Source organism: Mirounga angustirostris, unplaced genomic scaffold (genome assembly GCF_029215605.1).
Source record: "Mirounga angustirostris isolate CCGP_5_RB_7025 unplaced genomic scaffold, mMirAng1.0.hap1 SCAF_13, whole genome shotgun sequence".
NCBI classification, from domain to species: Eukaryota; Metazoa; Chordata; class Mammalia; order Carnivora; family Phocidae; genus Mirounga; species Mirounga angustirostris.
In genome coordinates, this window is record NW_026991721.1 from 59,612,284 (window position 1) to 59,637,822 (window position 25,539).

At 43.6% G+C, this 25,539-nt stretch overlaps 2 protein-coding genes across 2 annotated transcripts in view; one reads left to right on the forward strand and one right to left on the reverse strand.

The window, feature by feature from the left end:
* DNHD1 (dynein heavy chain domain 1) overlaps positions 1-7,520 on the forward strand; it is a 79,977-nt gene extending 72,457 nt beyond the window's left edge. The window contains exons 31-41 of the mRNA XM_064575855.1: positions 1,772-2,051; positions 2,283-2,435; positions 2,610-2,788; positions 2,918-3,880; positions 4,080-4,266; positions 4,418-4,540; positions 4,625-4,826; positions 5,633-5,724; positions 5,889-6,038; positions 6,200-7,008; positions 7,170-7,520. Of these exons, the coding sequence (XP_064431925.1) occupies positions 1,772-2,051; positions 2,283-2,435; positions 2,610-2,788; positions 2,918-3,880; positions 4,080-4,266; positions 4,418-4,540; positions 4,625-4,826; positions 5,633-5,724; positions 5,889-6,038; positions 6,200-7,008; positions 7,170-7,520 (3,489 nt within the window). The remainder of the gene's footprint in view (positions 1-1,771; positions 2,052-2,282; positions 2,436-2,609; positions 2,789-2,917; positions 3,881-4,079; positions 4,267-4,417; positions 4,541-4,624; positions 4,827-5,632; positions 5,725-5,888; positions 6,039-6,199; positions 7,009-7,169) is intronic.
* The window catches only part of RRP8 (ribosomal RNA processing 8), a 39,263-nt gene continuing 13,724 nt past the window's right edge, over positions 1-25,539 (reverse strand). Inside the window, exon 7 of the mRNA XM_045894232.3 lies at positions 1-25,539. This exon is cut by the window's right edge and continues 3,589 nt beyond it. The gene's annotated coding sequence lies outside the window, so the exon portion shown is untranslated.

The window sequence follows — 25,539 nt, forward strand, 5'->3', positions numbered from 1 at the left end:
TTTTTGGTTTTTTTTTTTTTTCCCAGCCACCATATTTGTGGTAATTTGTTACCATATTGGCTGCTATCCCCCCGAAGCATCATGTCAGAGTTGCTGCTTGCCATTTCTCTCCCTTTTATCAGGAAAGCAAAAGATCGTCCAGAAGTCTGAATAGCCAAATGTGGTAGGCAGAGTTTTGGCCCCCATCACCTTTGTCCTCCATTGTTACTCCTATAACTATGTTCCATGGCAGGAAAGACTATGCAGATGTAATTAAGATTACTAACCAATTGACCTTAAGATAGAGATATCCTGGATTATCTGGGTGTGCCCAATGTAATCACATGTGCCCTTCAAAGAAGCAAGGCGGAAAGAAAAGACAGGAAGATTTGAAACATGAGAAGAATTCAAGAAACTGTTGCTGGCTTGAAGATGGAGTGGGCTACTGGGAAAGTGTGAGGTAGAAATGAATTCTGTCAAAAACCAGTAAGCCTGAAAGAGGACCCTAGCCCCTGATGAGAACTGCAGCCCCAGTTGATGCCTGATTAGCACTGTGTAACCCCGAGCGGAGCATCCAGTCATGCTGTGTGGCGTTTCTAACCTTCTGAGCTCAAACATAATAAATGGGTGCTGGGCGCCTGGGTGGCTCAGTTGGTTAAGCGACTGCCTTCGGCTCAGGTCATGATCCTGGAGTCCCGGGATCAAGTCCCGCATCGGGCTCCCTGCTCAGCGGGGGGTCTGCTTCTCCCTCTGACCCTCCTCCCTCTCATGCTCTCTGTCTCTCATTCTCTCTCAAATAAATAAATAAAATCTTAAAAAAAATTAAAAAAAAATGGATGTCGTTTTAAGCTGCTAAGCGGTAATTTGTGGTAATTTGTTAAGCAATAGGAAATGAATCCACTAAACTGTGGACCAGGCAACCTCCATTCGCCTACTTCATAATGCTTAATACTTCTTAAAAAAAGATTTTATTTATTTATTTGAGAGACAGCACAAGCAGGGGGAAGAGGCAGAGGGAGAGGGAGAAGCAGACTCCCCGCTGAGCAGGGAGCCTGATGCGGGGCTCGATCCCAGGACCCTGGGATCATGACCTGAGCTGAAGGCAGACGCTTAACCAACTGAGTCACCCAGGTGCCCCAGTGCTTAATACTTTAAAAAAATTCTTAAAATTCTTAAATTTCTTAATACTTAAAAAAATATATTATTTTTCTTTTCCAGTTCCTGCAGTAGAGGCGGCAAAGGAGGAGACTAGGGAGGGAGCCATCAGGGTCCACCATATACCCCATGACTTGGCTAATTCCAGTTTATGGCCTTTCACTTACAAGTTGCTACTTCCAGGCACTGATTTCTATATTAGCAACAATTTGTTTCATTGTGATGGAAAATTAGCTTAGGCAAAAAGAGAAATACACAGACTCTTCTAACCAGTCTGGTGAAAGGCAGAAATGGAACTGATTTCAGGGATACCTAGAACCCCTCTCTGGAGTTCTAGAGAAACAGTAATGGCAGCTACCATTTGTGGAGTGCTTCCTGGGTCCAGCAGAGTGCTTTCTATGTTATCATTTCATGTCTTCTGCCCCTTGTAACCCTGGGAGGTACTCATTAATATCAATCCCATGTTGCAGACGAGTTGCAGATAAGGAAATTGAGTCGGAAGGAGCTTAAGTGACTCCTAAGTTGTCTTCCTGTGGGCCTTCCCTCATGAGATGGAGCCCTTGGGTGAACGATGCTCCCTAGGAGCCTGGCTCATCCTCTGAGAGGAGTTCCTCTGCATCTTTCTGCCACAGAGAAGGGCTTTGTGAGAAATCAAGAAGAAGAGGAGGAAGACGACAGTCGTGAAGAGTGTGATAAGGCTAAGGACAAGACAAAAGAGCGGAAGACAGAGGACAGGGAAAATGAGGAGGAGGAGGGAGAAAAGGAAGAGGAGCAAGAACACGAGGAGGAGGATGAGACAGAGAGGCAGAGGTCAAGGCCAGCCTCTGACACTGGGTCTCTGCCCCTTCCCTACCTTCGTGTACTCTCAGGCACTGACCCAGAGTTGGGTCCTCAGCTCTGGGAGGCAGCTGCCAGTGGTGAGAATGGGTCCCCATCCACCGTGTCCCCCTCTGTGGCCCCACAAGCCTCTCACCCCCAGCCTGACCTCAGCTCCCATCCCTAAGCCAGGCACTAACTGCGTGGAAGAGCCCTGAGGGAATCCTCCCATTAGCCAGCGGGGAGCTGGTCAGAGCCAGATTTTGGGGGGGTGGGTGGGAGGGGCGCGGTGCTGGCATGGTGGGTAGGGTGTCCTTGTCGCCCCCTCATAGGCCTGCCCGTGCTACTGACCAACATGGAGCTGGGCCTAGGGTGCCAAGAACTGCAGTGGCTACTGCAGCGGGAGGAGCTGAGCCCTTCCCAGGTGCAGCCGGGCTTCTGTCTCTATCTGAGCACTAGTCTCCCCCTCAGTGCCTTGGAAAAAGGTGAGTCCCAGTGGGTAAGTTGCCACCACAGCTTTGTGGACACACTAGGTCTCCCGCTTCACTCAGTCTGGCCCCGAGCAAGCTCAGGACTGTGGTCGGGACATGTGCCTGGTGTACCCCAGCCACTGGCTTTGCCAAGGGGGAAGGGTTAAGCATCTCCCATGTGACCCCAAGTGCTAGGTTATGAACTGCTGAAGGGGCTGAATGTGCTGGATCTGAGCCTGAACATGGATATCCTAGAAGACCAGATGCTGCATGAAATCTTGGGCATAGAGTGTCCCGAGCTCAAGAGCCGTTGGCGGGACCTAAAGACCAGAGCCCTGGACAGCTGTGCAGCTGTGGAGGCTGCTGAGGTGCCTGGGGGTCCTGGCTATGGGTGGGGGTGAGCTTTGGAGGGGCCCGGGTGTGGGGGCAGAGGTGGGTGTGAATGGCTGAGGACTATGGGAAAGGATCAGACCCACGGAATGGGTGGCTGTTTGCAGGAGCGGCTGCTGCTGATGCTACTCCAGAACCCAAAACATCAGAAACCAGCTAAATTCCTACGGGACATGGTGAGGGCGCAGGCAGAGCTATGTCAGCTGCGCGCTCACTGCGAGGATCTAGAAGAGCTGAGACTGCAGGAGGTGGCATTGTGGGCGCCCTATAGGCGTGTGGTCTGGCACGCGATGGCCATAATAAAGGCCCTTAGCCCGCTGCAGAACCTGCTGCCCCTTTTCCGCATGAGCCCCGACAACTGGCTAGCGGCCACCAAGCGGGCTCTGAACAGCATGAAGCAGTGTGAGATTCACCAGGGGGAGGACCTGCCCAGCCATCTGCTGCATCTGAGAACACAGCTGACCCGCCAGCTACTGGGCAGCACCGTGGCTGCCCTGGGCCCGATCCACGTACCACTGGTGGGAGCCTTGGGTGCTTTGGCGCTGCTGCGAGCGGCAAGGAAAGCACCAGAGCTGGAGAGGCTAGCCTTTGTGCCTGGCCTGGCAGCCTCCCCTAGCACGGGCTACAGCAAGCCAGGGGTGGCTCGGCCGGCCTGGCTGGGGCTGAGAGCCTGGCATGAATGTGGCCTGTTGGAGATGTTGCCCCCATTTCCGGGGCTGTGTGCATCCCTGGCAGGCCAGTCCAGTGTTTGGCAGGCTTACCTGTCATTGTCATCCACAGTGCTGGGTCCTGCACCTGGGCCTGGGCCTGGACCCGATCCACTCAGCCTCCTCCAGAAGCTGATTCTGTGGCGTGTGCTGCGACCTGAGTGCCTGGCAGGAGCCCTGGCAGACTTTACCACCAGCCTCCTGGGCCGGCCCCTGGACGAAAACCTGGGTGCCTCCACCATACCCTTCGAACACAGCCAGGCTACTCAGCCTGTGCTGATCTTGTTGCCACCACCTGGTCACCCCACAGCCACCATGCATCCCCTGACTGTCATCCAGAAACTGGCTGCCAGGCATGAGCAGGTTTGAGCCTAGTCCCTTGGCCACAGAGACACCAGACCCCTGTGGGCCAAGATGGGGTGTGGTGGCCCCATCCCAGTATTCTTATAGATCTTTCTGGCTAACTCAGGGATTTCTGGGGTCATTTGTGGCATTCCTTTGGGTCCCTTGGGTCACCCCAGGATCACTTTGAGTTCTCTGCCACCTCTCTGTTGGTCTTCAGGGGCAGAAGCATCTGGAGGTGATCGCCCTAGGCTCTGAAGCCTGGGACCCAGTGTCAGCAGTGGTCAGCACGCTATGCCAGGCTATGCACAGAGGGCACTGGCTGGTGTTGGAGAACTGTCATCTGATGCCTCGCTGGCCAAAGGAGCTGCTACAGCCCTTGCTGGGGCTGTTGGATGGAGCCAGGGGTGTGTCTGCTACCTAATCCAGTACTGGGCCTGAGCTTGATCCCCTCACCCCTGGATCTCACTCCTGACCCCAGAGCCTCAAGTCTGACCCCTAAACTTGTGTCTGACCCTTTACCCAGTGATTGATCTCAGCCCCATATCTGACCCCTAGTGGTCTCGGACCTGGAGTTAGAACCGCTTCTAGCCCAACCTGCAAGCAGGAGTGTGACGACCGTCCACAGAGATTTCCGTCTTTGGCTTATTTTGTCTGCAGAGGCTATTGCTTCCTTACCAGGTGAGGAGTCCCCGCTATAGGCTCTCAGATTGAAGGAGGAGGGCAACTGTGCTGTGCTGACCCAGCACTCTCCTTCTGCCCCAGCTGCGCTGACTCAGCACTCCATGCCTGTTTTCTGGGAGCAGTCTCTGGAGCTGGGCCACGTCTTGATGGACAGCTTGGAGCTAGCCCAGCAAGAACTCTCTGTGCAACCCCCAGCAAGGGTGCTGCCTCTGCTTCTCTTACATGGCCTCCTGCTACACCGGCAGCAATATGGAATGAAGCTGCAGGCACACAGGGGGCGCTGGTGAGGGACCCCTGTCCATCTTGTTCAGTCAGTCATTCAGCAAACACTGAGCATTTTCCATATCCCTGAGGAGTACGACTAATTACTGCCTGGGCAGCACCAAAGTGTGCGGGCAAGGGCAAGTCAAGAAAGGCTCCTCCAAGGACTTTGAAATCTTGCTTTGAATTGAGTCTTGGAAGCAGAGGCAGATCAGGTGGAGATGGGGCTTTTCTGCGCAGAGGGAACTAAGCTCAGCAGGAGGAAAAATATTTCAATGTGGCTAAGATGGACATGCTGGGGGTTGGGTGGGGACAGGCGAGGCTTATGGTAAAGGGCCTATAAGACCATGGCAAGAGGCCTGATTTTATCCTGAGGATAGTGGGAAGCCACTGGAGAGTTTTAAGTAGAAGAAGTGTGATCCTAATTATCTGCTGGAAAGATCACTCTGGCTGCAGTGTGGAGAATGGACCAGATGGGACAGGGCTGGAGGCAAGCAGAGCCGTTTTAGGAGGCTCTGGCAGTCTGAAGGGACAAGACCATGGTATGGGTGGTAGGGACTAGGGTAGTCCCAGCACGGATAGAAAGTAAATATGGAGTGAGGAAGAAAGAGGAGTCAAGGGTGGCTCCCAGATTTCTGCCTAGGACAACTGGGGGCTGGTATAGGAGGAAATGATGATTTCAGTTGAAAGCAAGTTGAATTTGAAGTGCTAAGTGGCAATGACTAGTGAACCGTCGTGAGTCTGGAGCTTGGGAGCTTGGGCTAGAAAGACCAGAGTCCTCAGCATATAGATGGTTCTGAAAGCCTACTTCCTGCTCCCCTCCCCCAGGAGTACAGTGACCCTGACGCAGGTCCTTCAGATCCAAGAGCAGCTGTGGGCCGGCCTTAGCAATCCCAGTGCTGCCATGCAGGAGCTAGCGGGTGAGGCCCTTCCTGTCCCATGTGGTCATCAGCCCCCAGGACAGCCCTGAAAGGGCAGGAGTGGGAGTACTGGGATAGGGGCATGATTCCCAGCTTTGGTTTTGGTTTGGGAGGTGGTGGAAACTGCAGGGGCTAAAACTGAGGGACTCTGACCTTATTCTCAGCTTCCGTTTTCTATGGGGGTCCTGTGGGAGACAAGAAGGACAGGGAGGCCCTGATTAGCCTAACACAGGCCTGCCTGAGCCCCAACAGCCGGAGCTGGGCTCAACCACACACACCCCAGTATCTGCTGTCTACTCTGTTGCCCAGCCCAGGTAAGCTGCAGCCAGGTACCTGTGTTGGGCTGGGGCACAGTCTGTGTAATGCCCCCCTCAGGAATGTGAACCGCGGTACCAACAAAGGTGTAGGATGGGGCAATATTCACACAGTTATGGGATGGTGGCTTAAAGTGTCACCCCTCCCCTTCACCTCCAAGAGCTAGGGGAGCTGGATGCTTTGGAAGAGTGCAAGGCCCAGATGCACCTCTTGCCCACACCTCCTGAACCCCAGAGCTGCGGACTGAGCGCTGGCCCCCAGGCCTGGCTGTTACGACGCCAGAGCCGCACTCTCTTGAACGCGCTGCAGCGGAGTTTACCCACTTGGGTTTTTGCGTCTCGAGGAGGCTCCCGACACGCTGAAAGGCGGCTGCGGCAGCGCCTAGTGCAAGCCAAGTGGAGGCTGGAGTCGCTGCAGGCTCTGCTGGCGGAGACCGCCCGTCAGGAAGAGTCTGGCGCCGGGTGGCTGGTGCTGGGACTGAGCTCGCAGCGGCCTCTGCAGGCCTTCCTCCAGACAGAGGTGCTGGAGCTGAGCCAGCTGGCGGGTGCACTGCATCGGGACCTGGATTGCCTGTTGCAGCAGCTGCAGGGCGCGCCCCCGTGCGCCTCCCCGCGCTGTGCGGCCGTGGCCCAAGCTCTCTGGACTGGCCGCCTACCCCCGCCTTGGCGTCCCCATGTGCCTGCTGGCCCCCAGCCACCCTGGCACTGGCTGCGACAGCTGTCACGCCGTGGGCAGCTGTTGGTTCGCTACCTGGGCGTGGACACCAAAGTACCAGAGCGCATCTTTCACCTCTCAGCCTTTCGCCACCCACGCCGCCTGCTGCTGTCACTGCGTTGGGAGGCTACCTTTGCTACCACCACCCTGAACCAGCGTGCGCCTAGCTCGAATTTCTCTGGTTGCCAAGGCTCCAGCTCCAGTGGGCTCCCCCATGAACATCAGGAGCTGAACAGCAACCCTTTGCACCTCCAGGTATCTTCATGCCGCCCCTCAAATCCCTGATTACACCTTACAATTACCCCACCTTGCCTCTTGGTGATCTTGCCTCCTCAGGAGCCCCATATGCACTGATACCCCTCCACTAGGAACCCTCAGCTTCCTAGCCTTGCCTGATCAGCTTCTGGCACCTCTAGGTGGTGAATGGTCCAAATCCTACCGTTCCAGAGATGGGGCTGCTGCTGATTGGGCTCCAGCTCCAGAATGCCGAGTGGGACCCGTTAGCAGGGGCCCTGCAGGACAGCACCTGCAGCCAGCCCAGCCCTCTGCCTCCGATCAGCGTCAGTGCCCAGGCCCTGGGCCCCAGTGACTTGCCACCCCCACCTGGCCTGGCTGTGTATTCCTGTCCTGTGTACCTGGAAGGGCCCCTAGGTATCACTAGGCTGCACAGCAGGCACATTCTGATGCACCTGCCCCTGCCCACGAAGCTCAGCCCCGCCACCTGTGACCAACGGAGGGTCCATGTGTGCAGCCCACCTTTGCTGTGAGCCCTCAAACAAAATAAAGTTGGGGTGATTCAATGAAGGATTTCTGAGATTTAGCAGTGCAGGGGGTCTGCACATGGAGAATTGCCCTGCTGAGGGGAAGACCCAGTGTGCACAACTGAGAGGGGAATGTTGGTATCCTGTGGGAGATGGGCCTGGTGTTGGTCATGCATCCCAGGGGCTTGGTAGATGGGGATGGGTAATACACAGGATCCCGAATCCTCACCCAGCTTTCTACTGGGGTCTGAGTACTTGTGTTAAATCCACAAGAGATATATTTTTTTATCACAAGCGATATTTTTGAAGAGATAACATTAGAACTGAAAATTATTTTTTTAAAGCTTTCATTGTATTATCGAGAATGCCTCCATCTTTCCCTACCAGTCATCAACCTCCGCTGTGATAGATTCTCCAAGTGAGTCATATACATAAAAAACAAAAGCCAAATAAGATACAAGGTTTTATGTGCATTCAACAATTATTTTTTTTAAAGATTTATTTATTTTTTGAGAGAGAGAGCGCATGCGGGAGAGCATGCAGGCTACTGGGGGGAGGGGCAGAGGGAGAAAGACTCTCAAACAGACTCCCCACTGAGCAGGGAGCCCCAGCCTGGGCTTGATCTCATGACCCTGAGCTGAAATCAAGTCAGACGCTTAACCAACTGAGCCCTTCAACAATTATTTATTGAGCACTCCTCTGAACCAGATGCTCTTCCTGGCACTGATGAGGTTGTTCCAGAGCAGGGAGACAGACAAGAAAAGGTCAGTGTATAGGGAAGTTAAATTTGATCTGTATGTGCTATAAAGAAAATAAAGGAGGCTGATGTGTTAGAGCACGACTAGAATGGAGCAGTTAGTATCGTTTAGGTGGTCAGGCGATGCTTCCTGAATATGAGAAAGAGAGCTATTTGAAGATGTTGGAGGAGTGTTTCTTTTTTTTTTTTAAAGATTTTTATTTATTTATTTAACAGAGATAGAGAGAGAGCACAAGTAGGCAGAGCGGCAGACAGAGGGAGAGGGAGAAGCAGGCTCTCCGCCGAGCAGGGAGCCCGATGCGGTGCTCGATCCCAGGACTCTGGGATCATGACCCGAGCTGAAGGCAGACGCTTAACGACTGAGCCACCCAGGCGCCCCTGGAGGAGTGTTTCTGGGTAGAGCCCTCAGTAGGCGCAAAGGTCTTGAGGCAGGACAGAACATGTAGCTGGAGTATGGTGAATGAGGGGTAGGGTGATTAAAAATGATGGAAAGATATAGACAGGGGTAGATCACATAGAGCCTTTTCATGATAATCACCTTGTATTTTATTTTTAAAAGCATAAGGAGGAATCTAGTGCAGAGTATTAGGTATGAGAGGACATGATGCAAAGATCACTCTGGCTGTTCTCTATGGCGAATGGGTGGAAGAAAATCCAGAGTAACAAGGAACATTTGTTTGGAGGCTTGAAGTAATTCTAGTGGGAGATGATGGAGTTTGGATAGGGTCCCAACAGCAGGGATGGAGAATTGATGGATTTAGGAAATATTTTAGAGGCAAAGCCAGCAGGACTTGCTGATGGGTTGTATGTGAAGAGTGAACAAAGAGGACAAATCTAGGATGACTCCGAGATTTTAGGCTTGAGCAACTGAGTGGATCATGGTGTCATTAACTGAGATGAGAAATTTGAGAGAGGGACTTGCTAAGGGTAGGGAATCAAGAGTTCTGCCTTGATATGTTCAGTTATTATTAGGTCTTTGCATGCTATCCCAGGACAAACTTCTCTGACAAAAATTGGGTTAGCATGTAACTGAGCTAAAAGGCCTACATGGGCTCCTCTCCTTACCCCTAAGCACCAAAACTTACTAGGTACAACCTACGTCCCCCGCTGTATGGCTAGGTGTGAACTGTGTGGTGGGAGGTAATGCAAAGGGCAGTGTATACTGAGCGCTGACACACAACCTCTTGAGCCACCCGCCTCACCAGTGAATGTGGTGTAACCGATGTCCTTTAACAAAAGGCTGAGCAGAGGGGCAAAAAGTTCTACTTTCCTCAGAAACCCTTTCCTTTTCTTTTCCATGGTCAATCAGGGACAGGGCTGTTCCTTTAGGAGAGGAATAAGCAGATTATTAAAGAAGTCCGTTTGGATAAATGAACCGTACCCTCTATCCACATATACCATCGCTACTACCTATCCTCCAGTGGAAGCAGGGAGCAACAGTGCAGTACCTGTAAAACCACCTAAAATTGGTTAGAACAGAACATTTTCTACAAATCCACACTGTTTTCTAGACTGAAATTCATTCTTTTTCTCTTTTATGTAGGATTTTCTTCTTTTATTTTTGTAACTTCAGCTTTATTGAGGTATTAAACTTTTAATCAGAGACTATAAATAAGTACCATATGACTATCTGGCTCAAATACAATGACTGCCATGTGAAAATATTCCAGACCAGACAATTTCACTATTGTCTATCAGATAAATTAAAATCCCATTAGGAAATCAAAGTCCCAAACAATGAAAGGAAGGAAGAAGTAAGACACACGACAAAAGGGAGCAGCAGGTCCCATCCTGTCCTGATGGATGGCGGTAAATGAAGTAGAGACAGGAGGGACAAGTATGACAAAATCAACCTCATCTGGGACTTGGGATGCAGCAGTAAACTGAGGTACTGTGGAGAAAATGCTTTTGCCCTTTTCCCTACTAAGATTTTAAAAGGAAACTGCTCTGCAGCATGGACCTACTGTGGCCCCAAGAGCATTAAGAGGGCAGACTGGCATGGCCAGGAAGAAGTCCCTTGACCCCTTTATGGTATGGATACTGAGCAGAGACCCTTTTGGCCTGATGGATATGAGGCAGAGAATCACTGGGGTCTGCAGTACCAAAAAGGGTTGTTGAGAGGAGGCCAAATTGACAGGGAAGGGCACAAGGGCCTGACAGTGGAGAGAGACAAGACCACCAATTTATCAGCTTTAGAAGCAAATGTTGGTAGAATGCCTAGGTATGGGACGGGGCCAGCCATGCCCAGAAGATTCCAGCTTTTGCACACCCAAGAACCAGTATTAAGCCAGGCAAGCCCTTCCTTCTGATATCAAAATGCCACATAAGTCCTCCTGTCTATACCCAGATGCCACTTTGGAGAGGAGCAAAGGTAGAATGCTCAGACTTTTCTGAGCATTTATTTTAAAAAGAATGCATGAAACCTGAAGAGACTGAATTTATTTCTAGACTCTACTACTATCCAGTGGAGTGGAGGAGGGAGTGAGACTTGTGAGGAAAATCAGAACAGTAATTGAGAAAGGAGCTAAATTGTATTTGCATATCCAAATTTGTAAGGAAATTTGTGATCCTGCTCTGTATATTGCATGCACTAATAATCCCAAGACCAAAAATCTCATTGAATTCTGCTCTGTAACTCACCTGAAACTCATTTATTTTTGTAGTTTTTCAGTCTAATTTGAAATCCTCACTCAGAAATAGGATAAATAGGGGGAAATGTCTGAAATAGGGGGGAAAAAAAAAAGTGCCAGTTTCACCCACTAATGCCTAAGAAGCTCCGGTATCTAAAAGATACTGTTACCATTCCATTTTACATATTCAATAAATTATCCAAGGTCACAAAGTCAGAAAATGGTACAGCCAGTTTTGGAATCCAGACATTTGTCCCCAGAATCCATTCTCCATATGGCTTTCTATTGTCTCTTCCCTACCAAATGTTGAGGATATAGTGAAAAACAAGCATTCTCATGCACTGTTGGTAGGTGGTTATCCTGGTATAGTTATTCTGGGGAGCAATCTGGCAGCGCTTGGTGAAATTAATTAAATATACTATGTTCTAAGGGAAACAAAGGCAAAAATAAACTATTGGGACTACATCAAAATAAAAAGCTTCTGTAGAGTGAAGGAAACAATCAACAAAACTAAAAGACAACCTTCGGAATGGGAGAAGATATATGCAAATGACATGTGATAAAGAGTTAGCATCCAAAATATATAAAGAATTTATAAAACTCAACCCCCCAAAAAAAAATCCAATTAAAAAATGGGCAAAAGACATGAACAGACATTTCTCCAAAGAAGACCTACAGATGGCTAACAGACACATGAAAAGATGCTCATCATGACTTATCAGGGAAATGCAAATCAAAACTACAATGAGGTTATCACCTCATACCTGTCAGAATGGCTAAAATCAGCAACACAAGTAACAACAAGACTTGGCGAGGATGTGGAGAAAAAGGAACCCTCTTGCACTGTTGGTGGGAATGCGAAGTGGTGCAGCCACTGTGGAAAACAGCATGGAGGTTCCTCAAAAAGTTAAAAATAGAACTACCCTATGACCCAGCAATTGCATTATGAGATATTCACTCAAAGAATACAAAAACATTAATTCAATAGGATACATGCATCCTGATGTTTATAACAGCATTATCTACAACAGCCAAATTATGGAAGCAGCCCAAGTGTCCACTGATACATGAATGGATAAAGAAAAGGTGGATTGTGTAAGAACTGATGAATCACAGACCTGTACCTCTGAAACAAATAATACATTATATGTTAAAAAAAAAAAAAAGAAGAAGAAGAAGAAGGTAGTAGGAAGGGAAAAATGAGGAGGGGGAAATCAGAGGGGGAGATGAACGATGAGAGACTATGGACTCTGAGAAACAAATTGAGGGTTCTAGAGGGGAGGGGAGTGGGGGGATGGGTTAGCCTGGTGATGGGTATTAAAGAGGGCACACATTGAATGGAGCACTGGGTGTTATATGCAAACAATGGATCATGGAACACTACATCAAAAACTAATGATATAATTTATGGTGATTAACATAACATAATAAAATTAAATTTAAAAAAAAGGTGGGATATGCGCAATGGAATATTCAGCCATAAAAAAGAATGAAATCTTGCCATTTGCAATAACATGGATCGATCTAGAGGGTATAATGTTAAGCAAAAGAAGTCAGAGAAAGACAAATACCATATGATTTCACTCATATGTGAAATTTAAGAAACAAACAAGCAAAGGGAAAAAAAGAGAAAGATAAACCAAGAAACAGACTCTTAACTATAGAGAACAAACTGATGGTTACCAGAGGGGAGGTTGGGTGGGGGGATGGATTAAATAGGCAATGAGGATAAAGGAGTGTACTTGACATGATGAATGCTGGGTGATTAAAATAAAAACGTAAAAAAATATATTTACTATGTTCTAGCAATTCTGCTCCCAGGTTTACGTCTTAGTGGGTCACACACAAAGTGAGTTGGGACATGTTCTCTCCTACTCTACTTTCTAAAAGAATTTGTGTTGGATTGACATTTATTTCTTCCTTAAATGATTCATAGAATTTGCCAGTAAAATCATCTGGGCCTAGAGTTTTTAGTTTTGTTTTTGTGGGGGAAGTCTTAAATTAAAAATTCAATTTCTTTAGTAGATTTAAGGCTAGGTTTTTTACTCGTGAATTTTGAGAGTTCTTTGTATATTCTAGCTACTAATCCTTTGTCAGATATGTAGTTGGCAAATATTTACTCCCAGTCTAAAGCATTCTCTTAACTGGATCTCTTTCATAGAGCAAAGGTTTTTAGGTTTGATGAAGTCCAGTTTATCAGTTTTCTTTTATGGATCATGCTTTTGATGTCATGTTTAAAACTTTTTGCCTCATTATAGATTTTTCTCCTGTGTTTCTTTTCTAAAGTTCTTTTATTGTTTTGTACTTTACATTTAAGTCCATGATCTATTTTGAGTTAATTTTTGTCTAAGGTGTGAGACTAGGTCAAGGTTCATTTTTTTTTTTTTTTTTTTGCCTAAGGATGTCCAAGGTCTCCAGCTCCATTTGTTGAAAAGGCTTTCTCCCACCCAGTTACTTTTGCACCTTCGTCAAAAATCAGTTGGGCATAGTTGTGTGGGTCTATTCTGGGTTTTCTATTCTGTTCTACTGATTTATGTATCTATCCCTCCCTCCACCAATACCACTATAGTCTTGATTATTGTAGCTGTATAGTAAGTCTTGAAACTGCGTAGATTGATTCCTTCTACTTTATTTTTTCAAAACTCTCTTCCTATTCTAGTTCCCTTGCCTTTCCATACAAATTTTAGAATGATCTTGCCTATATCTACATAAAATCATGCTGGGATTTTGATAGGAATTGTGTTAAGCCCTCCTCTGTGGTTTACATGTGTACACAAATGACATCTTTACCATGTTATGTTTTGCAATCTGTGAACATGGTATGTTTCTACCTTTACTTAGATCTTTGATTACTTTCATCAGCATTGTATAGTTTTTACCATACAAGTCCTACAAATGTATTTTAGGTTTCCAACTAAATATTTCTTTGTGAGCAAGTATAAATGGTATTTTTAATTTCAGTGTCTACATGTTCATTTTTAGTGTACAAAACCATGGTTTTTTTTTTTTTTTTTTTTGTATGTTTATTCTGTACCTTGTAACCCTGCTGGGGTTTTGTAGATCCTTTGGGATTTTCTATATAGACAAACATGTCAACTGTAAATAGCAACAGTTTGAGTCTTCTTTTCTGATCTGTATGCCTTTTATTTCCTTTTCTTCCATACCACATTAGCTAGAACTTCTAGCACTATTCTGAATAAGAATGGAAATCCTTGCATTCTTTTCAATTTTAGGAAAAAAGCATACAATTTTTTCACCATTAAGTGTAATGTTAGCTATAGATTTTTAAGAGATTTTTTCTGAAGTTGAGGAAATTCCTCTCTATTCCTAGTTTTCTGAGTTTTTATCATGAATGGGTGCTGAATTTTGTCAAATGTCTTTTCTTATCAATTGATGTAATCCTATGACTTTTTTCTTTAGCCTTTAAATATGGTGAATTACATTGATTTTCTACTATTGAACCAGTCTTTGTATTCCTGGAATAAATTTCATCTGGCCATGGCATATAATTCTTTTTTATATATTGCTGGATTCTATTTGCTAATATTTTGTTGAAGATTTTTGTGCCTATATTCATCAGGGATATTGGTCTGTAGTTTTGTTTATACCATCTCTTCCTGGTTTTGATATCAGAGTAATATTAGCTCCATAAACTGAATTGGGAAGTGTTCCTTTCTATTTTCTGAAAAAGGTTGTGCAGAATTAGTGTTATTCTTTAAACAGTCGGTAGAATTCCTCAGTGAGACAGATAATCAGGGTCTAGAAATTTCTTTCTTGGGAGTTTTAAAATTGTAAGTTTAATTTCCTTAATAGTTTATAGGGTTAGTTATTTATTTCATATTGCATGAGTTGTAATACTCGTGGGGTTTTTTGGAGGAATTGTTCCATCCTAACTACGCTGTCAAATATGTGTCTATCCAGTTATTTGTAGTATTACTTTATATAGTATGTCTGTAAGATCTGTAGTAATATTTTACTCCTGATGTTGATAATTTGTGTCTTTTCTGTTAGTCTTGTTAGAGGTTTGTAATTTTATCCATCTTTTCAAAGAAATGGCCCTTTGTTTCATTGGTTTTGTTCCACAGTTTTTCTGTTGTCAATTTCATGGATTTCTGCTCTTACCTTTATTATTTCCTTTCTTCTGTTTGCTTTGGATTTATTTTGCTCTTTTTCACCCCTAGATTATCAAGGTGGGAGTTTTGATTATTCATTTGAGACTCTCTTTTCTAATGTATGCTTTTAGTGCTATAAACTTCCCTCTCACCATCGCTTTAGCTGCACGAATTTCGATATGTTGTATTTTCATTTTCATTACATGCAATGTAACTTTTAATTTCCCTGTCTCTTTGACCCATGGATTATTTGTAAGTACATTGTTTAGCTTCTGAACGTTTGAAGATTCTCCTGTTACTGATTTCTAGTTTGATTTTGTTGTGGCCAGAGAACACACTCTATATGATTTCAGTTCTTCTAAATTTTTCAAAATTTATCTTATGGCCCAAGATAGAGCCTTTCTTGGTATATGTTCCATGAGTACTTGAAAATAATGTGTATTTTCTTGGGTGAAGTATTCTATAAATGTCAATTAGATTATACTGGTGGAAGAAGTGTTGAGTCCTTCTGTATACTTGTTGATTTTCTGTCTTAGTTGTTTTCCAATTTTTGAGAGGGGTGTTGAAGTCCCCAACTGCAATTGTGGTTTGGTTTTATTTCTCCTTTCTGTTCTATCAGTTTTACTTCATATATTTTGCACAATATTATTTGGTATATACACATTTACATTGTTTTATGTCTTCTGGATGCATTGATACATTTATCATTATATAATGTCCTTCCCTGTCTTTGTCAAATTCTCCTTCTCTACTTTATCTGGTATTAATATAGCTACTCCTGCTTTAATTAATTTTTGCAGAAGTTGTTTTCACCCTTTCTGTTCAAATAACTTTATTCCAATAAAGAATAACCAAATAAAGAATAACCAAAAGAATGGTTATTCTTTTAGGGTAAGTCTGCTGGTGACAAATTCTCCTACATCTGAGAATGTCCAAATTTCCCCTTCATTCCTGAAGAGTATTTTCACTGGGTATAATATTCTGAGTTAATAGTTCTTTTCTTTCAAAACCTGAAAAATATCATACTACTCCCTATAGTTTCCATGGTTCATGAGAAATCTCCTGTCATTCAAATTGTTTTCTTTTAGGTAAGGTGTCATTTTTTTAAGCCACTTTCAATATATATTTTTTTAATTTAGTTTTCAGAAGCTTCATTATATGTTTGATATTGATTTTTTTTTCATGTTTATCATTTGGGGTTCACTCTGCTTGTCTCTTGTCAAAATCTGGGGAATTTTCAAGTATTTTTCATCAAGTGCTTTTTCAGCTCCTTCTGGGATTTTGATGACACAATGTTAGATCTTTTGTTATAATCCCACAGGTTCCTGAGGCCCTGTCCATTTCTTTCAGTCTATCTTCTCTGTTATTCAAATTGAGTGATTGATATTGTTCTTCTCTTACCCCTTTTTAAAAAGTTTATACTTTTCAGTTCTAGAATTTCCATTTGGTTCCTTTTTGTAGTTCCTGTCTCTGGCAAGGTTCCCTATCTGTAATATTCACTCAAGCCATACTTTCCTTTAGTTTCTTATACATATTTTCCTTTCATTGCTTGAGCACACTAATAACAGCTACTTTGAAGTATTTGACAGCTAAATCCAATATCTGAGCCCCCCAGAGTCAATTTCTATTGAGTGTCCTTTACCCTGAGTATAAATTACTGTTTATAATTTCATGTTTTTCTAACAGGGTTATAATTTCCTGTTTATTTGCATGTCTGGTAATTTTGTTTGAAAGCTGGTTGTTGTGGATAATATGTAGTAAGTTTTCCTTCTCTTATATTCTGAAGATTTATTGGTGGTGTAGTTATAGCAGGCGATCTGGGGTGAGGGTAGGCTTAAATTGCAAATCTTTTATTTCCTGTGTTATGTAACAGTAGATAGTTGTGCTTATTTCTTCCATCTTCTAGCAGCAGCTTGCTTTTTTTTTTTTTTTTAAAGCCTGGTCTCAGGGCATCTCCCATATATATAGTTTAGTCACTGGCCCAAGATGTGAGCAGACTTTGGCTCAGATTTTGGGGCTCACTTCCACTACAGTCATTTTGCTTCTGGGGTTTTCCATTTAAATTTCCAGCTGTTCTCCATTACCAAACCCTGACCTCTGACACTTCAGTTGCTACCCAAGCTGGACATGAATTGAGGAATGCACTCAGTCAAAAAAGTAGCAAATTTGCACATCTTGGCCAGTGCACTTCTGTCATTCAAAGGAAGACTCTTCACTGGACTCTGCCCGCTTTATTTGGTAGGTCCCGAGTCTCCTCCGTGCATGTGTACTTTAGCAGTCACACAAAGACTTGGGCAGAGTTTATGTTCATATTTTGGTCTTACCCCTCATGCCACTCTCTCACTTCCAGGATTTCTGCTCTTAAGTTTCCAGCTGCTTTACTAGCCCTGAACTCTGTTCTCTGTTATTTTGAGCCAGTAAGGCTGTGGTTTTCTGCCTTTGGAACTGGTAGATGGGGTGGGGTTGGGAAGAACCTTTAGGCAAAGACCACAAAATCACATTTTACCCACTGCAGTTGAAGTCTTTTAAGGGTAAATTCTCCTCTAGTTTTTGCCTGCTTTTGTTCACTTTTCAGTGTCTTCAAATAGTTGCTTTTTGGCTTACATTTTGTTTAGATTTTATAGTTGTTAATTTTGTTATATTTTATTTTTATTATTTTTTTAAAGATTTTATTTATTTGACAGAGAGAGACAAAGTGAAAGAAGGAACACAGGCACGGGGAGTGGGAGAGGGAGAAGCAGGCTTCCCGCTGAGCAGGGAGCCCGATGCAGGGCTCGATCCCAGGACTCTGGGATCATGACCTGAGCCGAAGGCAGATGCCTAACGACTGAGCCACCCAGGTGCCCCAATTTTGTTATATTTTATAAGGGAATAAAGGCCTGACAAATTAACTTGAAATCTGGAAGCAAGACTCAACATACGTTTTTAAGAGAACATTTATAAGAAAATTCTCTACCCAATTTTTTGTGGTCACAAGATTTGCATAATCTAAATGTCCTTTACTAGGGGTATGGATATGTTAAAAGTTCTAAACAGACACTCTGGAACACTACACAGACATTGGAGGCAAGTAAGTCCTAGATCCTAGGAGTACAGTACTGAATAAAATAGATCAAGTCCCTGCTGCCTTGGAATTTACATTCTAATGTGGAGAAATACACAGTAATCATATAAACAAATGAATGTATAACTTAAAAGGTGATGATAAGTTCCTTGAAGAAAAACTAAGCATGGTAAGGCCAGTAGAGGGGGGGGGGACTATAAAAACTGACATTTGAACAGAGACCTGAATAAAGTGCATAGTGAGCCATGTAGATATCGTGGAAATAACAATCCACATAGAAGGAATATTAAGTACAATGACCCCGTGGCAGGGGCATGCCTAGCATTTTCAATAAATAGCATGGTGGATTGTGTAGCTGAAAAGACATGAGTAGAGGGAGTGAGTATTAGATAACTGGAATCCAGAAAATACAGGGCCTTTTTTTAACTTAAAAAAAAATTTTTTTTTTAAGATTTTATTTATTTGACAGAGAGAGACACAGCGAGAGAGGGAACACAAGCAGGGGGAGTGGGAGAGGGAGAAGCAGGCTTCCCGCTGAGCAAGGAGCCTGATGTGGGGCTTGATCCCATGACCCTGGGATCATGACCTGAGCTGAAGGCAAACGCTTGATGACTGAGCCACCTAGGCATCACAAATGCAGGGCCTTTTAGGCCACAGTAAGAACTCTGGACTATGTTATTTGAGTGAGATGGGAAGCCATTAGAGCATTTGAAGAGGAAAAGTGAGTTAAAGGTACATATAGCAACAATGTATAGCACTTAATTAAAAGCACTGTATTGAGAAAAAAAGATTTATAGGAAAATATGTTCACTCATGAGCATAGCTGTAAAAGTCCTATGCAAAATATTACCAAATTGATTTCAGCAATATATTAAAAAGGATAATAATCAACTAAGGTGATTATATTCTAAAAATTCAAGGTTGATTTCACATATGGAAATGAATCTATTACTTGCTACATTGACAGAATTTTTTTTTTAAAGATTTCTTTTTTTGAGAGAGAGAGAATGTGTGTGTGACAGGGGGCGGGGGGTGAGGGAGAGTTTCAAAGTGCAGGGCTTAATCTCATGACCCTGAGATCACGACCTGAGCCAAACCAAGAGTCAGATGTAACTGACTGGGCCACCCAAACACCCTTACACTGACAGAACTTTTAAAAAATATGTATGATATCTCAATTCAAAAGCAGCATTTGGCAAAATTTGAAATCCAATTCATGATAAAAATAATAGCAAACAGAAAGGCACATCATTAATCTGACAACCATTAATCAGAACCTCACTGCAAATATCATACCCAATGATGAAATACTGAAAGCTTTTCTTTCAAGTTTGAGAATGAGACAAGCACTTCCACCAACATCACTTCTCTTGAACACAGTAACAGATCTCCTGGCCAGTGAAGTAAAGCAAGAAAAAGAAATAAATGGTACAAAATTGGAAAGAATGAAATAAAATTGATAACTTCAGAAATAATGAGTATGTTTGTAGAAAAGTAAAAAATACAGATATATTATTGAATTAATTAGTAAATGAGGTTATTTATATTTAGTAAAGGTGCTGCTCCATGGTCAACACATAAAAAATAGTAATGTATTTCTATGTATAAGCAAGGAGAAAATGAAATTTTAAAAGATCCCATTTGTAAGTCATTAAAAAAAAAACAACGAGTAAATGCCAAGGAATAAATCTAACAAAAGAGATGCAGAACTCTGGGGCACCTGGGTGGCTCAGTCGTTAAGCGTCTGCCTTCGGCTCAGCTCATGATCCCAGGGTCCTGGGATCAAGCCCCGCATTGGGCTCCCTGCTCGGCGGGAAGCCTGCTTCTCGCTCTCCCACTCCCCCTGCTTGTGTTCCTGCTCTCGCTATCTCTCTCTCTGTCAAATAAATAAAATCTTTAAAAAAAAAAAAAAGAGATGCAGAACTCTGTACATCAATCTATAAAATATTATTGACAGCAATTAAAGAAATGGAGCATATAGGCCACAGACTTGAAGACTCACTATTGTAATTCACCCCAAACTGATCCAGTGTAAGAAAATCCCATCAGGGTGTCTGGGGAGCTCGACAATCATGAAAATGCAAAGGGTCAACAACAGTCCTTTCGGAAAAGAAAAATTGTGTGGGACATGCTGTACCAACCATGAGGACTAATATTAGAAAACTATTGCAATGAAAACAGTGAGGTACTGGTGCCAAGATAGACATATAGATCTAGGAATGGATTAGGATCAGAAAACAGGCTCACATATACAGAGAAAAATATGGAAAGGAGGCAATGCATAGCAATGGGAAGGTTTTTTCAGTGAACAGTTTTGGATTAATTAGATATCCAGATGGAAATAAAATTAAACTCAGGTTCCTCTTCTAACCACACATAAAAATCAGTTGCACATGGGTTGCTGGCAAAATACAAATACTTCCAAAAGATAATTTAGTAGAATATCTTCACCATTAGGGGGTAGGAATGACTCCTTAAATAGGTACACACAGCATTAATCATAAGGGAATGATCGATAAACTAGACTATATTAAAATTAAGACTTCTATTCATCAATAAACACCCATGAAGAGTGATAAGGCAAACTGCAGAATGGGAGAGGATACTTGTAATACATATAACTTAAAGGGGTTATATTCGGTATATAGCCAAAGAACTCCAAAAACAGTAAGAAAAAGATAATCCAATAGTAATGGGCAAGGGACTTGAACAGGCACTTTATAGAAGAGTATTTTCAAATAGCCAGTAGAATCATGAAAAGATCAATCCCATTAGTAATCAGGGAAATGCAAAGTAAAACCAAATGACATTAACATTACACATACAACTGGGGGGAAATGCCACAAGATAGCAGAGATATGAAATAAAGTGAATTCTCATATGGATTAAACTCTCATATTCTTTTTTTTTATTCTTATGTTAATCCCCATACATTACATCATTAGTTTTAGATGAAGTGTTCCATGATTCATTGTTTGTGCATAACACCCAGTGCTCCATGCAGAACGTGCCCTCTTTAAAACCCATCACCAGAAAAAAAAAAAAAAAAAAAAAAAAAAACCATCACCAGGCTAACCCATCCCCCCACCCCCCTCCCCTCTAGAACCCTCAGTTTGTTTTTCAGAGTCCATCGTCTCTCATGGTTCGTCTACCCCTCCGATTTCCCTCGCTTCATTCTTCCCCTCCCGCTACAAACTCTCATATTCTTGATGAAGAGTATAAATTGAAAAATTTGGAGCAGTTTGGCATTATCTGCTAAAGTTTAAGGATATTCATACTTTACAACCAAACAGTTCTACTCCTAGTTATATTCCCAACCTAAATGTGTACACACGCACAAGAGGCATTTGCAAGATTATTCATAACATTATTTGCAGGAATCAGAAACTGGTTATTAGGTGGTTCACAAATCTTGTTTGTCTTCCCCCTGGGTACATGGTGGGAGTGTACTTACTTTCTTTCTTTTTTTTTTTTCCTTAAAGATTTTATTTATTTATTTGAGAGAGAGAGACTGAGAGAGAGAGCACATGAGAGGGGGGAGAGTTGGGAGGGTCAGAGGGAGAAGCAGACTCCCTGCCGAGCAGGGATCCCGATGCGGGACTTGATCCAGGGACTCCAGGATCATGACCTGAGCCGAAGGCAGTCGCTTAACCAACTGAGCTACCCAGGCGCCCTCTTTTTTTTTTTTTTTACCTTGAACTATATATATATATATATATTTTTACTATGTTACGCTAATCACCATATATCAGTTTTTGATGTAGTGTTCCATGATTCATTGTTTGCATACAACACCCAGTGCTCCGCGCAGTATGTGCCCTCAATACTCATTCACCAGGCTAACCCTTCCCTCCACCGCCCCCTCCCCTCTAGAACCCTCAGTTTGTTTCTCAGAGTCCATAGTCTCTCATGGTTCGTCTCCCCCTCCGATTTCCCCCCTTCATTCTTCCCCTCCTGCTATCTTTTTTTTTTTTTTTAACATATAATGTATTATTTGTTTCAGAGGTACAGGTCTGTAATGCAACAGTCTTACACAATTCACAGCACTCACCATAGCACATACCCTCCCCAATGTCTATCACCCAGCCACCCCATCCCTCCTGCCCCCCACCACTCCAGCAACCCTCAGTTTGTTCCCTGAGATTAAAAATTCCTCGTATCAGTGAGATCATCTAATACATGTCTTTCTCTGATTGACTTATTTTGGTCAGCGTAATACCCTCCAGGTTCCATCCCCATCGTTGCAAATGGCAAGATTTCATTCCTTTTGATGGCTGAATATTGAATTGTGTGTGTGTGTGTGTGTGTCTACACACACACAACATCTTCTTTATCCATTCATCTGTCGATGGACATCTTGGCTCTTTCCATAGTTTGGCCATTGTGGACATTGCTGCTATAAACATTGGGGTGCACATACCCCTTCAGATCCCTACATTTGTATCTTTGGGGTAAATACCCAGTAGTGCAATTGCTGGATCGTATGGTAGCTCTATTTTCAACTTTTTGAGGAACTTCCATACTGTGCACTTTCTTATCAACTATGGAGTTATACATGGCAAGGAGACTTGTTTTGGCCAATTACATAGAGGGAAAAAGGGCATGTGTTACTTCTGGGCTGAAACTTCTGGTGCCAGGGAGTGATGTGCCTTGTTCCCTTTTCTTTCCTTTTGGAAGCATGTACTGCATTGGCTAGGGACCCTGAGTGACTATGAGTAGTCCCTGCCTCTTCTGTGGTGTTAAGCCATTAACATTTTGGATTTTTATTTCCTGCAGCATGGCCCAGCCCATTCTAATTGATATACCACTCAAAAGTGTACATGAATAGTTGAATCAATCAACTGTGGTTTACAGTTGTAATTTACTCACAGAACAGGATAATTCTACAGTAATAACAGTGAAAGAAATTCATTTGTACTCAACAACATGGATGAATCCCATAAACTTAATGTTGAGTAAAAGAAGCCAGACACATGGAAATATATACTATTTAGGTATAGGTACTTAAAAAGGGGTCTGAGCACTGAATTCCACCATGGGGGGGGTCCCCCATACCAACAAGTAATTCTCTGAGACACCAGCAGGTTGTCCTACAACTCACCTTAATTCTGACACTATCTGCCTAGAGACAGCATCAGATTGCACAGATTTAGGGCTCAGTCCTACAAGACTGCCCTCCTCCCTCATATCAGACACTAGTTGAAAATCCAGGTTTCAACTGGTGCTTCTAACTGCCTACAGATTGGAGATTCCAATGACCGCCCCACTCCTGGGATTCAATTAATTTCCTAGAATGGCTCACAGTTTATTTACATTTACTGGTTTCTTATAAAAGAATACAATAAAGAATGCAGCTTAACATCCAGGTGGAAAAGATGCTTAGGACAAAGCATGTGGGAAGGCAAACCTTCCATCCCAGGTGACTTGGGGCATTACAAAAGTTGTCTCATTAACACAAAAGACAGTTTCCCAGCTCTCATCACTAGGAAATTCCAATGGTTTTAGAAGCTCTGTGTTAGAAATGGGAGGAAGCCCAAATACGTTTTTTTTTTTTTTTAAGATTTTTTATTTATTTATTTGACAGACAGAGACATAGTGAGAGAGGGAACACAAGCAGGGGGAGTGGGAGAGGGAGAAGCAGGCTTCCCGCCGAGCAGGGAGCCCGATGCGGGGCTTGATCCCAGGACCCTGGGATCATGACCTGAGCCGAAGGCAGACGCTTAACGACTGAGCCACCCAGGCGCCCCTGTATTTTTTATTATAAATCACAGTATCACAAGGCTTAACTAGTAAGACTATACAGAAAAGCAGGGAAATTAATGTCATGAGAGTCAGGATGATGGTAACTTTGTATGGCTGAGAGAAGAAAGTGGTTAATGTTTGGGAGGTAGCATAAAAGGCTTTCAGGTGCTGAGGCTTTCTCAATTTGGATGGTGGTTACAATGGTGCTGGCCTGTGACAAACAATGGGCTAAACATTTTTGTTTCATTTACTTTTCTATACGGATGTGTGTTTTGTTTACTTTTCTGATGTGTTTAACTAAAAGGGATTTGAAAAAAAAGATCAATAGTTGCTTTAACAACAAACCTTCAAGGGTGTAATGGTTGAACCATAAAGAAAATGATTTCTCACTCATGTGAAGTCCAAAACAGGTGTTCCTAATGATGTGGAGAACAAAGGCAAAAGAAAAATTAAATTTCCTTACTACTTACAGTCCACTGACAAATCCTTGAAATAGGAAGAGTGACATTCCTCTAGGAACTCAGCTGCCTCGATGTTAACACTTTGCTAACGGCAAAAGGCAATCTTAGCCCGACCCCCCAGGATCCTGTCAGTCAATTTCAACATTTAAAAACTACTTTGGAAATTTCCTTTATCTCTAAACTCCCCCAAGATACACGTTGACAAGCATCCTCCCAGCATCTGGCCCACTGATATCTGGGGCTTCTCTCAGCCATACAAAACAAAGTTACCATCATCCTGACTCTCATGACATTAACTTCCCTGCTTTTCTGTATAGTCTTACTAGTTAAGCCTGTGATACTGTGATTTATAATAAAAAATACATATTTGGTCTTCCTCCCATTTCTAACACAGAGCTTCTAAAACCATTGGAATTTCCTAAGTGATGAGAGCTGGGAAACTGTCTTAACCTAAACAGTAATAAATGACCTTTTCCCAACAAGAGCTAGCCTCCTCAAGGTACTAGGAACCTGTGCTATCCCTAAATACCTCAAAGCCTGTGCTATCCCTCACCCCCTCCCAACTTGAAAGTATATAATCGGCCACTCCTCATGACCCCAGTGCAGTTTTCTGCCCATAGGTCCTGTCCCCGTGCTTTCATAAAACCATCTTTTTGCACCAAAGACATCTCAAGAATTCTTTCTTGGCCATCAGCTCTGAACCCCACCATTTCCTACATCACTAATTGGTGGGTGGCTCTTCTCTAAGTGATGTTTCAGGGATCTAGGCTCCCTCCATCTTTTGGTTCCAGCATCTTCAGCATGTAGCTTTCAAGGTCACATGTGCAAATGCATGAAGGTGGCCATAGTGGATAACAGAGGACTATGCATAGGAAAATATAAGGATCCAAATCTGCAAGTAGCACACATTAGTTCTGCTATCATCCAACTGGCTAGATTTAATCCTGTGGCCACACTTAAGCATGAGGGGAGCTGGGAAACAGAGTCCGGCTGATTTCCCAGGAAGAAGAACATGGGTGTGAGGAACACCTGGCAGGTTTCTGCCACAACACATATATACCAAAACCATGTATCTGCCCAAAGATACATATGTATCTAGGGACATGCAACAAACACCTTTGGGTGAGGAACAGAAGAGTGAGAATCAGGAATAAAGGAAACAAAGAACAGAAGAGGGGGCTTTCATGAGCCAATCCTAAAACAGGACCACAAAGAGGCTTAACTCAATTCTCAGCATCAATCGATGCAGCAATGAAAGA